Source organism: Lepisosteus platostomus, chromosome 20 (assembly GCF_059453375.1).
Source record: "Lepisosteus platostomus isolate fLepPlt1 chromosome 20, fLepPlt1.hap1, whole genome shotgun sequence".
Classification (NCBI taxonomy): Eukaryota; Metazoa; Chordata; class Actinopteri; order Semionotiformes; family Lepisosteidae; genus Lepisosteus; species Lepisosteus platostomus.
The window spans coordinates 895,075-909,508 of NC_142630.1; the positions used below are offsets into that span (position 1 = coordinate 895,075).

Below are 14,434 nucleotides of genomic sequence, written 5' to 3' on the forward strand. Positions count from 1 at the left end.
AAAGTGAGTATTTAAGACAGCTGTCTTAGAGAGAGAATTCCCCACAAGTTATTTGAAAACCTAAAATTTAAAAAATCACTTTGCAAAGTTTAATATTTTTGTCAGAACAGTTCACATTGTAAAGAATACATGAGCAAAATACACAAGAAATATATATTGGCCGATTTTATATTTTAAAGAAAGAACGTCCCCGCAAGAAGTAAGTTTAGGTACATCTAATACAAAATACGTACAGTTTGGTGTTGTTTACCATCGTTTTAAAGTAACTTGAGCTTAAACTCTAACCATTCACTAGGATAAGAAGGCATGGGAGTTAAGTTCCCAAAGCAATATGCTTTGTGTTAAAAAGTTAGGTGACTAATTAATATCACAATGTCCAACTATTTGTTTTTTGTTCATGTTAAATGTGTTATTGTCAGCACAAAACAAGATGCTACTTTTCATCTGAGAATTTTCAAAGATTTGTCTTCAGTCTTTAATCCTGTAAGCATTAATGGTGAAATTATTGTTTTTCACACTTATATAATCATATTTTGTAATAACAGTAAATAATCTTTGGTTTGTATTGTTGGCAGGGTACAGTACCCACAATGTAGAGATTTATCTCCCTTAATAACGTGAGTTTTGTCATTGCTTTTCTCCGGCCAAGGGAATGTGCTATCTGTAGTTTGTATGAAGGTGTACCATGTAACTGCAATGAAGACTTAAGAACAGCAGGGTAAAATGATCTCTTTTAGGTCAGAGGGTGGCAATCCTCTGTAGTCATGAAAAAAGTAAGTTATATAAAATGTTATAACAATTTCATTAAAAACAATCTATAAATTGTATTAGAAACGTGTACTAATGTTCAATTTACCATCAGTTTAATTACCATCACTACTGCTGTGCAGCCACACTTATCCAAAATGATTTACAATACATGTGAAATTGAAATTAGGTAAGTAATGATCATGTACATATAAGCTAACAAATGGAAAATTAAGGCAGCACGAACGGCAAGTGAATGCAAGCACTATGCTAAAAAACTGAGATCTGAAGATTTAAAGCAGTACAGTGTAGACCCCAAAATGCAGTGCAGACAGCCTTTCAGTTCAGTATTTCATGTCCACAGTGAAAAGGATCAATAAGCTCATTATACCACCAGTTCAAGAGTCAAGGACATCACAATGTAACAGATCACAGGTGATGTCTAACCAGATGAGTGTTGAGACCATAACACACACAATCCAGAATTTGTGTATGCTTCTTCAGTTTTGAAAGCAAGCAGTGGTCTATTCTAATTGCACATAACGTACATGCAGATGGATTGTAGTATTAAACTCGGCATCCTGTTTAGACCCAGATAACATTTTATAAATGAGATACTACTTCAATAGTACTGTACATTGTGTATGATACAAAATGGATTCTGAAATCTAAATTGTTAAGTGGAAGTGTGAAATCTCTGATTAATAATGGGTTTTACAAGTTTTCCGGTCACACATTCTTGCTGTATACAGTGTATACTGTATACAGTGTATACAGTATACTGTACAGGCAGCATTAACTATACATGCAGATTTACACAGAACATGATAGTCTTTAAAGTGACTGAATTTGACAAAATACAAAAAGGTTATTGAACTCACAAATAATAATGATGTCCAACCAATAACACAGCACTGGTTGACTGTTACTGCAAGAATATCAACAGGGATTTCATAGTGTGGATACACCTAATGCCCATTTGGACACAAGTCAGTCTACATCTTAAAGTGGCACACTGACAATGAGCTTTTACTTTCAACGTCCCTATGTGTTTTTTTTTTACATTTTACCACCATTTCCAAACAAATTAAAAGAACCAATATGTTGTAACAGTACATCTTAAAAGAAAAACATACCATATGATTTATTTTTGGAATTTTATTTATTCTAAGTATTTCAAATAGGAATATAACTATAGAAGCAGGAAACATTATGGACAGTTATTTGAAAAAAAATTGAGAATTCAGAACATTTTAGACTATTGTACCTAATAAATCTTTATGACAACCCTTAACATCTGTATGGCGTTTTTCTTTGTTAAAATAATGCCTCTTTATTGTTACAGCATACCATCTGACTGTGGGTTAACACAGTGTGGATAATCATTCACCTTAGCAACACCCACCACAGTTTTAATATTTTAGTGTCACATGCAAGAAAATGTATTCTACCACTGCATTAGGCTTCTCAGTATAAATGTGTATGAGTTGGTTTTGTCCATAACTGGAGAAAAACTAACACACAGGCATAAGCCAAGTGTCTGGTTCACAGTAAGTATCTTTAAATAGATGAATGTTGATTTGGCAACAACACTGCTTGTATTAGTCATTTGCTGAATTGGTTGACATAACACAGACAAGTGTAAGCGCAACTGGATGGGAAGAGCACACTTGTACTGCAAGCACCACTGATAAATCAGAGCAAGAGGTAGGAGGCATTGTAGAGTAGCCATCTTTCAGAGAACATCGGAAAGGTCTGCTGTACTTATTTCTGAAGCACTGACGTTGTATCCAAAATGTAAGGGTAAGGGCCTGCATTTCACAATTATTGATTTTAAAACTTCTTAACCACTATCGTTCAGCAAAAACCCTGAGACTCAAAATTAAACTGAATTTTTATATGCTCTAATATTTGTGTAATTAATACAACACAATGAAAATAATGTGGAAGTGCTTTTAATAGTAAAAAAATACTTTTACTATGTCAGATTTTAGTGTTTTTATTCTAGAGTAAGAATAAAACTTAGAACTTTTTCTTAAAGAATAGGAATAGTTATTTATTCTATAACTAGACTCCTAGGAACAGTAACAACAGAATGCAAACACCATTTGCAAATGATAACTACCACTCAAGATTCAGATAACGTATTCAGTTACTAAATGCCCACACAAAATGAAACAATTATCTTTGATCTCTGGTCTTTTAATTCTCATCTTTCTTTTATTTCTGAAGGTGACCAGTTAATCATAATCACATCCTTTGTCATACACTTGATTTCACAACTAGTTAGTTTAGTCCTTACCTAACAATCAACTCCCAAAAAAGACTTAATAGGCAAAAGGACATTAATACTATCATGAAACGTTCTGCTCACAGGAGCCGATGAGAAGATGCTGGTATTCTAACCCTGGTTCCTAACAATACAGGTAGCTCGGGTTCAGATTGTTTGATTCCATTTTTAGGCTTCAGTCCTATGTAAACCTTGTGGTTATGACCATTCTTACTTAAACCCAGCCTACTTGAATCATCCTGCTTAACGTTTCTTCCAGTGTTGTGCATGACCCGAGATGGCGTGTGCCCAGTGGCAGTAAAAGAGACGTCACTTTTCTTGGAGGCAGGGATGCTAAAAGATGTGAAAAATTGTTTTCCGGGAAAGATGGGAGGCTGCCAGTGCCAAACCACCGGATCAAGAGGCCCTAATGTATGAGAAGCCTCCTCTTCCTGGCAATTTTGAATGTCCATGTTGTATGTGTCTGGCGTGACTTCTTCACCTCTTTCAACACCATTCCGCTCCTTTGCTTCAAGCAGATCGGACGATCCATGACCTCCGGTTCCAGTCTCTGATCGGCTAGGAAAAAACTCACCTCTGACAGCAGAATATTGGCACCCTGGTTTACTAGAACCTGATGATTTCACAGGTGGCAAAACAGCAAAGCTATTAACTACAAGGACCTCCTCCCTGTCCCTCTTTTTCATCAATGGCCACTGCTCAGGCCTGACCCCTGTGTAATGCAGGGCTGTAATTTCACCAGGAACACACAGCTTCGTGTCTACTGCTCTTCTGGCTTCAGTCATAGACGGCTTTTTAACTTGTTTACACAGCAACCGAAAGTAATGTGTGTCATACACCTCAGCAGTGTAGCTTTCTTTGTTTGGAGCAGAAGTGGCACGAGGTTGGCTTTCAGATCTCTTGTGGAAAATGGCAGGGGCAAGAGGCCTTTCAAGCGGACTGTCTGAAGACGAACTGGAGCCCGGTTTTTGCAAACCTGGGGCTGAACTGTCGAAGGGATCAGAGCTGTGCAACTGCGAAAGCTGTACTACATCAACGCAAAGCAGGCAGTGGTACTCAGCGTCTACATGATTGGGCTTCTTGCCTTTCTTCGGAGACTGAAATAAACAAGCAAATGGAGATGACCTTCCCCAGCCTTGTGCCTGCCGAAAAAGACAAAGAACAACAAAATAAAATCCAACTCCGCTTAAAAGCAGTTTACATCATCCTTTTTACATCAGCTCATTTTTTTCTGGCTGACTTTAGTGTTCTGTGGTGGAACTGAGGGCCCTTGCCGCAGCCTGGGCCTGAAACCCGGGGAAAATGCATGCAGAAAGCAAACAAGCAAGCAAAACTCACTGCTTCCTCCCAACCTGCCTTGACGTGGATCTCGTAAGGCTCTCCGTCCTTCCTGCCGACCTCCTCGCTGGCTTGCAGGAGCGCTGCGACGTGCCTCCTGTCGAGAGCCGGGCAGCCGGGCTCGGTCTCCGCGGCGCCCGCCTCGCCTTCTCCGGAGAAGCCCATCGCTCGCCGACACTCACTGGATGTCCGAGTGCAATACGGCCTGAGGCTGCTACAGATAGAAAAAATACGACTTACTTTTTTCTTCTAGAATTGGTTGTTTCGCCCGGTGACACATTGAGAGTTACAGTTACAGTCGAAGTGGACGAGGTAACTCACACAGGTTATAAAATATTCGGGCCAAGCGCAAGCTCGACTCTTTGAACTTCATTCTTGCTAAAAAGTTAAACGAAAGATCTGTACACGAAGACGTGTTGTACAGCTGGCAAAATACCTTTTGGTGGGAAAAAAAAGCTTTCTTTTTGAAGTACGGTAATGTAAACAAAAAGCATGACACTTTTTCTTAAAATGATAATCCCTTCGACGTTTTTGACAGAAGGCGATTTTGGAAAACAGCGTACAGAAAAACGGGCCATTTTCGTATTGATTAAAAACCTACAACAAAGGAAGACTTACCACCGGGCATGCGGATTCCGTCATATTTCGTCCACACACACGTAAACAAATACACATTGGCACCCTATACACTTCATTTAGCGGCCACGAGTGATGAATGATTAATTTCACTACCCAGCGTGCAGAACACCACCTAAAACAACGCCAAGCCTGCAGCCTGCACTCCGTTGCCACAGCAACAGCACAGCGGGGGATCAGTCAGGTAGGAAATGACGTCGTGGAAAAGAGCTACAACAGACAGACAAGTGTTAGTGTTGCGCTTCGAATAATATCATCATTGAACACCCTTCTGCTTTTGTGTTTTGAGTGTAGCGGACTAGCAGTTATATCATCATCATTCGTGTTGCGTTTGCAGTGGGGTTAACTGGGAAATTAAAGAGAAACCTCCTCCCTTTAAAACGTTTCAGCTGCATTTTGCTGTTTGGGTTAAATTTCGCGGCGGGACATATTTCAACGCACTGTAAAGCCGCGGTTTTCCCGTTAAATTGCCTGAAGGCTCTTTCATTTAATTCGCGAATATCCTGAAACACCGGCGAGCCTAAATATTGACGCATAATTTGTGTTACAGACGCATTACAGACACGTCTTATGTCGCAGTGAAGCAATTTTAGTCGATAAAGAGTATTGGCCATCTTCCTCTGACGCGACCTCAGTCTCTTTAATGTAAATGTAAATAAATTCTTCTTGGGTTAAGAAGGGTTCAGAATGAGGCTCTAAAAAACTGTAATGTGTTTTCCAGAGAAAACGTGTCCTTAAGAACAACTGCGTCCAGCAAAACCGTGAGGACATAGAAATCAATTAAATTGAATATATTGCTAAACGCGCAGAATCCAAGTGATGTTAAAATCGTGTACTGCACTAGTAAGACCTCTCTGTGAAAAGTGTGTAGAATTTCGGTCACCATATTATATTGTAACGCAACGGGGGCTCAGGCGGGCGCCCTTGCCGCATCTGGTCGGCCCCATCCCGACTGGAGGCTCGAACCCGGGACTTCCGCGTCTCTCTGCAGCGACCCAGCCCCGTGAGCCAAAGAGAGATCTCTCCCCAGCCCAGTAGCTGTGGTCCTGCTATCACAGGGAAGGGCGGTGACGTCACCCGCTCTGGTACGCCGGCTCTTACACACAGTGCTTGTCGGCCGTAAGCGTTACAATATAAATACATTGCTGCTCTAGAATCAGCCCAGAGGAAGAGCAGCCTGTCTGCGGACCTGATCCATGTATTCAAATCCTTAATTTGACTAACAGCGTCAGTTCCGTGGATGTCTTCATGCTCAATAGTGAAACACGAAGCATAGGGCATGTAAACTATGTCAAAGTGCACTGAAAGCTGAATAGGAGGCACTTCTTTACCCAAAGAGTTGTGGGAGAGTGGCACAAGCTACTTGGTCTTGTTGATGAAGCCGATACTTTAGCTTCTATCAAGAAACGGCTGGATAAGATCCTGGGATTAATAAACCTCTAACAAACGGGATAAAAAGCCAAAAAGGCCTCGTATTGTTCGTAATTCTCTAATATTCTTAAAATATGCACAAATCAAAGCAACCATAATAGTAAAATATGGCAAATTTATCATCAATTTAGGAGGATCTGTAGAATTTTGTTTTCATTTTGACATAGAGAGTTCTGTGTCTATCAATGGCAAAAACCCAATGTATGAAACAGAGTGCAATGCGAAAAAGTCCAAGTGAGGCGAATACTTTCAAACGCCACTGTATGTGGAGATTCATAACCTAAGATACAGCACGTCTGTGTGTAAGGCAGACATAATAAGTTTAAAAAAATCGCTATAATAAATTTAAAAAATCATCACTTATATATTAATAAGGCTGAAATTTTAAGAGGGTTACGTGGAAGGTGTGAACTTTTTAGAGCAATTTTCTTTCCTCTACTATTCAAAAGTAGTCAAAAGGATCATCTTTTAAACTAACTTTTCAGCAAGGGTTTAAAAACGATGACAGCTCAGAAAGTAAATAGAAAAGAGGCCAAACAACTCATCGTGTCTCATCTCTGAATTAACTCGTGACTCTGGTCGTCACGGTCGGGGATCCCGTTTCCATCTCTGCGCGCCTGGGAATCGTGTAGAGAAAAGCATCGCTCCCCGGGGCTTGGGGAAAGAGATCTTTGATTGTACGGCAGCTCCGTGGCTTCGTGATGCGTCAGCCGTATTTGCCAAGGCTGGAGCTAACATTGGCTCAGAAATCCGCAGTGTCACAGGCTGCCTCCGCCGCCGTGCATTGAGAGCAGAGACCGACCGGTGACCTTTCTTGTTCCCCGCTAAGAGACCGTGCGAATCCTACAGGCTCCTTTTTATGGAGAACGTACCTGCGCATTCTGCCGTGGTCATGTTGCCCCCCAAGAATTGCATACCGAGGAATTACAGCTGTATGGCCGGGCTGTTCGGGAGCCTTGCAGCCGCCAGCCAAAGGAAGGAGGACGGGGAAGAGGAGAAAGACGGCTCCCGGGAGGCACTAGAGAATCGGGTAGTGGAGGAGAGACCCAGAGGCAGGGAGTCCGTTTTCAAGCCCCAGAGTCCCACCTTGCGCAGGCGAGCGAAGTCTCTGCCAGCGCCGTCAGACCGAGCCAAGCCCGACATAGAGAGGAACCGCAGCCCGTCCAGCCAGAAGAAGGTAAGATTCGCCGACTCCTTAGGCTTGGAACTGACCTCGGTGAAGCATTTTTGCAATGCCGACATGCCAGAGGTACCGCAGCATATCCTGGACAAGTTCAAGAAGGGACGTCCACCTAACCACTTCAACAATTTCGAGAAGTTCCCCCGAGTTCCCGCACAGTCCGTCTTCATGGAAACCCAGTTCATTAATCCCGGCCACTCACCCGGCTTCATGGAGAGAGTGCGGCAGGAGAGAGTGTCGCTGGAATGCGTCGAAACCGACGAGTTCAGCCTGACCGGGATGGTCCGCGTTTTAAACGTCTCTTTCGAGAAAAGAGTCTACCTCAGGTACACTCTCAACAACTGGGTAACTTTTTCCGACATCCCTGCGTCTTATGTGCATAACTCCAGCGACGGCCTAACGGACAAATTTTCTTTCAAACTGATCACCCCGAGCTTCCTCGAAAGTGGAGGTACCTTGCAGTTCGCCATCAAGTACTGTGTCGGCGGCGAGGAGTACTGGGACAACAATCATGGGAATAACTATAAAGTGCGAAGCCACAGGTTCAAAATTTCCCCCCCGAGGGAGTGGGAGAACGGCTGGATTCACTTCATATAGCACGTCTTCCCACTTGTCCTTGCTGCTGCTGGACAAGAAAACATGTCCCTCTGCTTGCTGTATCCCCCTATTATGTGATGTCGAAATACAGTGCAGTATTTAGAAATACACGTGAATGTCCGTTCCCGATTCTGTCCTAGACCTCAGCGAGTACAGTGTGTTTGCCTGCCTGCTGCTGGGAGGTGGTGCGTTGATTTCTGTGCAAACATGCACATGTATTGTGAAGGACTAATTGATCTAGGTTTGAATTAATTACATTAATTAAAATAGGGAAATATAGCTCCAGCAGACGTATGTTGCTGTCCAAGGGTTGATGAGAGTTCAGGATTCACTCTTATGGAGTCATCCATATATGTACAGTACATGGCTGTGGATTGTCTTTGGATTTATGCCTTACATATTTAATATTAATATTTGGGTTAGATGTTTGTTGCTAGAAAGCTATATTTGAAGCATATCTCCTTTGAACTATATACGTATTTCAGAAAGTATATAGAATTGTCTCAAGTTTAGCCGTTTTTATTTTATATAAATAGTATATCAATTCGGTCAGAGAACTGAAAAATAAACGTGTCATAACTCAGAACAAATCTAACATCTATTACATTAAAAATATACATAAAAGGGATATTTACTCAAATCTCTTTGGTTTAACTAGTTTTTATTAACTATTGCCATAGCAGGTAACTCTTGTACTTGAATGTTACAATTTTCCAGTCTTTTTAAATGTAGAAGAAAAATCATTTAAAAAATTGAGACTAATTTTCATTTGAGGAATTAAATGAGGGAGTTGCTTTAGTAGTGAAATTATTTGAGGAATCATAATAGTGTGTTGTAATGTTTTGATTTCTAAATAATTTATTTGCCTTTTTCCTAAAACAGTTATTTCCACCACAAAAATGTCAGGTTAATTTATTGGTATAGTCAATACGTTTATTTTGAAGACTACAATCCTCTTGGCCTTATCTAAATAAGATATATAAAAAGACCTCATCAATGTTAGTTTCGTCATTGCAGATCGTGTGCTTGTTAATAAAAGTATCTGCATTGGTGTATACAGTACCACCTCAAACTTCAAGTGTTAGAGATAACCCAGAGAAATATCACTACCATATGTTCCCATAATTGCCTACCTCATACTGAAGGCCTGTTCATTCCTTTTCTAGAAGTATATATTTTTTTACAAGATGTTTTATCAAGGGCAGTAACTTCAACTAGAAAGCAAACATGCCAAGGATTATGAGCTATTTCTTTAAAAACATCCAATAGCACCTCTGTTCATTACATGAAAGGAAAGCCAGACAGCTGCAAGAAGAGATTTTCATGTAGTCTGAGGAATAGCAATGTAGGCTGAGAATTCTGAATCCCCAGATTTTTAAAATCAGTTAGAATGGCATCTTTGGGTTTCTCAACAGGGCTAGAGGTTTGCATTTTAACAGCCAAATAATGAAGCAGTGCTAACTGTGGGATTCAGATATAAGTGATCTTCAGAATTCATATGGCTACTAGTAAAAAATATGAAACTTCATAACTGCAGTCTCTGATTTGTTTGCTGGTGCTGTGGCCTTCTTATACTGTTTTCTATACTCTGGGAGTCAAGCACACAGTGTCATGACCAGTAAAGACTTAATGGCCCGATGTGCTTTAGAGATGAGCTGGGCTTTACTCCTGCTTCCTACAGAGTGAAAAAAGGTTTTGGACAAAACTATTTTAAAATAAAGGTCCAGAACACAAACCATCAGCTGCAAACTATCTGTAAAATATTTATGAAGACGTAAGCAATGATGATTAAAGTTAACATGAGGCCACATAAATTGTGTTTATGAGGTCTGTAATGATTTTTTAAAAAGCATATTGTATTTAAAGGCTTCAGCTCCATGGACATTATTCCTCTTAAGTACTCGTTTTGATGGAACGTCATGATGTGTCAGCTTTGAGTTTTAAAATGTTAGGTATTTATTTTATACCAGGTTTAGTCCAAAATGTCAAAGTGCTGCTCCAACAAATACCCTCATTTATTTTTGTAATGAAAACTATCAAAATCTTAAAATGTGCAGTTTTTAATGTGATAACTAATGAGTTGGCATATTTGTTAAACTAATCTGTAGTTTCAATTGTGTACTTTTTGGAAAAACTTTCTATTCAGTTCATCACAATACATTGAAAGAGCTGTTGTCTCTGAAAACAATAGTGCAATAAATGTTGGTGTATTTTAAATTGTACATACATAAAATAACAAAATGAGAACTAAATGTTTTAAAACATTTAAATAGCCTTTATTTATATGAAAGGGCTGTGCAATGAAGTGTTGTGTACCGTATACACATGCACTTCTCACTTTCAACTTACATAAAGTATGTTTATTAAATATATTTGTGTTGCCAGTATTAGGGTACAAATAAAAAGTACCACTATTGGCAACATTTCGTTGCACTTACATGTAGACTGATTTAAAAAGGATATAATGGATACAGTTGTTTCTAACTGTAATGTCTGACAGCATTCTCTAAGATTGTTAAATTTCTATCCCTTACCTTTCATATTTTGAAAACAACCATAGTCCCAAATATTGCATTTAAAAAGATTGGAGTTTTTGTTGCAGTTTTATTTGTATAGATGAGGATTATTGTTCTATGTGTATTCCAAACTCAAGAGTTCGTGAAAACAAGTACTATAAAATAGCAGGCAATACATCAGAATGTATTACTAATAACCCTTCTGAACTCCTTCAACATGCAGTATTCCTTACACTGTGAATGTGTTGATGGCTAAAACTGTAACCAAATTAGAAAAAAATAGATGGGAAAATAATTTAAACTTTAAATGTGCAGAGCTGCGTATTAACTCTGATTCTCCACTCAGCTAACATAGTGGTGGTTGCTTCATGTAATTCTAACATTTTCAGTTTCAGAGCTGTGTGGAGGTTTTTCATTCTTGGAGATGTTTTTGCTGCAGTTCATTTTGAAATATGTAATACATATGTAACTGATGAGTTACTAGCCTCACAATGAACACATGCCTTAGATCACAGACAGCTGTTATTCAGGCCATTATATTGTACACTTCATGAATGGATCATTCCCCACTTCTTTCACTTTTCACTGTGGTGAAGCCTGTTTTACCTTTGTTTCACATCTGTTTAAATCTAAACTTAAAGGTGCTCTGTGCTCCCACATACAATTAAAAATATTTGAAATCTCTATAGTGAAAAAATGCACACACTAGTGAGACATGAAGAACTGAAGGCTGAAGAACTTTTCTTTACAGTCTTAGATGGGGGAGAAGCTGAATAATCTCCTGTAATAGTATAAACAGAGCAGCTACAACATCACTTTATTTTACTTCCAGTTAATGTCAGCAGGGATTTATGAAAAATACTCTGTTAATGTTTTCTCATAACCTCTGTGAGAAGCTATCTGCTATAAATAGTGTTACTGAGGGTATAAAAAACAAAAGTAAATTTATTAAATGTAAGATAAAGAATACAGAATACAAACTAATAGAAAAAATATATAGATTTATGCCTGTATATGTGTGTATACACTATATATATATTATTTTTATAAGGAAAATGTTGTGATTCTCATAATATTGTACGTATATCTGTCCTGGTCTTATTCAGTTTGCAGGCTGTTGCTTGTAAATAGTTTTCCTTTCAAAACTGTTATATTATTTGTTGTTGAAGATATTTGTGTGGTCATTTATGTAGCTCTTGCAGTATATGCCTACCTGACACCTGTATATTTAGCTTACAGTGTGTTGTGCGTTCAGTGAATGCCTCAGGTTTTCAGATGAATACAATTGGTATAGTCCATTTTTAAAATGGACATCATGAAAATATCATCCATACAAAGCATCTTTTCATGGAGATTCCTTGAGGAAAATTTTGAATTCAGACAGACGTCAGATGTTGTTAACTTCTGCTCTTTACTATATAGATTCATACATGGATCTGCTAAATCTGTTATGCTTCAGATGTGTTTTTTTTATTTCTTCTCTTTTATAGGTATATTGTAGCTCTAAAATGAATACTTCTAATGTGTAAAAACTGGTGGTGTAGCCATGTGCATGTTTCCATTTGAAAAAATATTTGCAATGCAAAATAATTTTAAAAAGACATGACATGCCCAGGAAATAGTCTATGAAGACATCATTTTTTGCCAAGATCACTAAAACATCTGAAATGTTCTAAATGGGATCATAAATGGGATCATATATTTTAAGATACAATCCTTTCGCCTTTATTTGTTTTTGCATCTTGTCTGTGTCCATGGATGTCTTTATTATATTGGCAGAATCATATCAAGCTCTTGAAAAGGCAGCAAGAGAATCAAATACCTGTCATTCTGTAATATTGTGTCACTTGTGTCTTCAGTTACAGTATCCTGTTTGAAATAAGAAAAACCTTTGTTAAACATGTGCATGTTCTTGCTGTTCATTTATGAAATGTAAGCTAATGAATTGCAAAACTAGTACTTCTGGAAGACTGGGAAGAGAAAAATTTACATGTCCAATCACAAAATGTTGATTCTGACAGTTTAAAAGGTTTCTCATGATTGTACGGTGACCTCACTGTGTTTTCACTGTCCTACAACACTTAAATAGCTGAACCAAAGATGGTCCAGATTCATTACAAGGATGATTGGTGAACACTATGGCTCAGCATTTGTATGACAGGGATGGAGACGTGATATAAAAGGAACTAAAAAAAACAGTTATTAAACATACTGTGCTTCCTTCTCCTGTGGTATTTGAGGAATTAACCAGATTTTTAATTCTGTATTTTCCAATTCCGTTTTCAAAAATGCTTGGGTAGGTTGTTTAAAAATATGTACAATTATTTTTTTTTCTTGCTTCATCTTCAGTGCAGCCCAGTACATAAAACATTTTGAAAGTCAATTTTATTTTCTACGTTATTAGATAAGGAACATACCCTGAGTTTATGTGCATTGTTGTAAGTATATTGTGTATCTATGCAAACCTAAGAAACATATTCTTGGGGCATAAATCTGGTTGTTCCTTGTGTGTGTTGGCAGTGTTTTGTGAAATTCAGTGTGTTTGTTTGTGGTCTATTTGGATGTAGATAATGTAGAGAAATACGTTTTTGCTGTTGGCATGCACAGTGTGCAATATCTTGAAAGTATTTTTATGGTGAATTTGTAATGTATATTTATTTTATTAATATTAAAAGCTGTATTGATTGAGTCAATATAAAACCATGTATATTTCTGTTATTAATGTGTTGATGTAACATGACATTTTTCTACCACATACTGTATCACAACTGAATCAGAATGATTAGAATGGTAAGTGAACTCATATGTTAATTGCATGCTGCAAAGTCTACTGAACATTGGACAGAATAAAATATCATAATCGTATACATTCATTCATAAACATTTATTATTCCTGCTTTTAGGACTCTCTAAATAGTCTAAAGTTTAAGCAGTGCTAGAGACTTTTATTACTTCCCTTTCTGTGTGTGCTTCAGTTAATCATTTTCATTCGCCCAAGAGCGGTGACTATTGCATAAAATCATGTTTCCATTTATACTCAAATTCCACACAATCTCTAGAATGCACTAGAAACCCCAGAAATGATTGGATTAAAATATTCTGTCACAATTGGTTATTCACATGGGCCTCAGAATGATCATATGGTAAAGCAGTACTTGCAAAACACACAGAAAAAATGGAGTAGACTCTTTGCTTTTCATTCTGAAATAACTGCACAGCCTGATATCCAGGGACATAGACCCTCCATGTCCCTTGTGCAGAGCAGACTCATCAGTCTGATTGGCTAAGGTATTTGTGCAGGAAGAAGAAGCTCTTGTTGTGTTTCCGTTAATTGTCTCTTAATTTTGCTACTTTGGTTGTGCTGCTTTTTTCAGAATCACTAATCTAATCAGTAAATAATAATCATCCACTTACTATTAAATCCATTTATGTTTTTCTGCATTGACAAATTTGAATTCTCTCTTGTTCTTATGCATCCTTTCTAATACCTTTTGTTCCTGTGACAGCACTGCTGATGGCAGCTCCTATCCTAATTAGCCATGAAATTTGCCAATGACAGCTGGGGGATTCTCACACAGTACAGTTTGTCCTACAGGACTAAGGGTTAGATTTTAGAAAAACACTGCAGTGGTGTTGCTTGAAATACTCAATATACAGAAAAGCATTTAAAGGGAATTTATTGGTTTAAGCACAGTAGAG

General features: G+C 38.3%; 2 protein-coding genes across 3 annotated transcripts; one reads left to right on the top strand and one right to left on the bottom strand.

The window, feature by feature from the left end:
- Window positions 1-1,890: 1,890 nt before the first annotated feature.
- c20h16orf46 (chromosome 20 C16orf46 homolog) lies at window positions 1,891-5,739 on the bottom strand. Of its 2 annotated transcripts, none has more exons than XM_088613514.1 (3): window positions 4,994-5,739; window positions 4,394-4,589; window positions 1,891-4,179 (listed from the first exon to the last, which is right to left on the bottom strand). In XM_088613514.1, the coding sequence occupies exons 2-3, from the start codon at window positions 4,538-4,540 to the stop codon at window positions 3,118-3,120; spliced, it is 1,209 nt and encodes a 402-aa protein (XP_088469640.1). In that variant the 5' UTR covers window positions 4,541-4,589; window positions 4,994-5,739; the 3' UTR covers window positions 1,891-3,117. The 2 variants fall into 2 exon arrangements, with proteins under 2 accessions (XP_088469640.1, XP_088469639.1); XM_088613513.1 differs by having other exon boundaries at window positions 4,376-4,589; window positions 4,994-5,728.
- Window positions 5,740-6,148: 409 nt separating this feature from the next.
- Window positions 6,149-13,598, top strand: LOC148644191 (protein phosphatase 1 regulatory subunit 3E). Its single transcript, XM_088613515.1, has one exon. It carries the CDS (start codon window positions 7,302-7,304, stop codon window positions 8,217-8,219), a length of 918 nt encoding a protein of 305 aa, XP_088469641.1. The 5' UTR covers window positions 6,149-7,301; the 3' UTR covers window positions 8,220-13,598.
- Window positions 13,599-14,434: the final 836 nt, after the last annotated feature.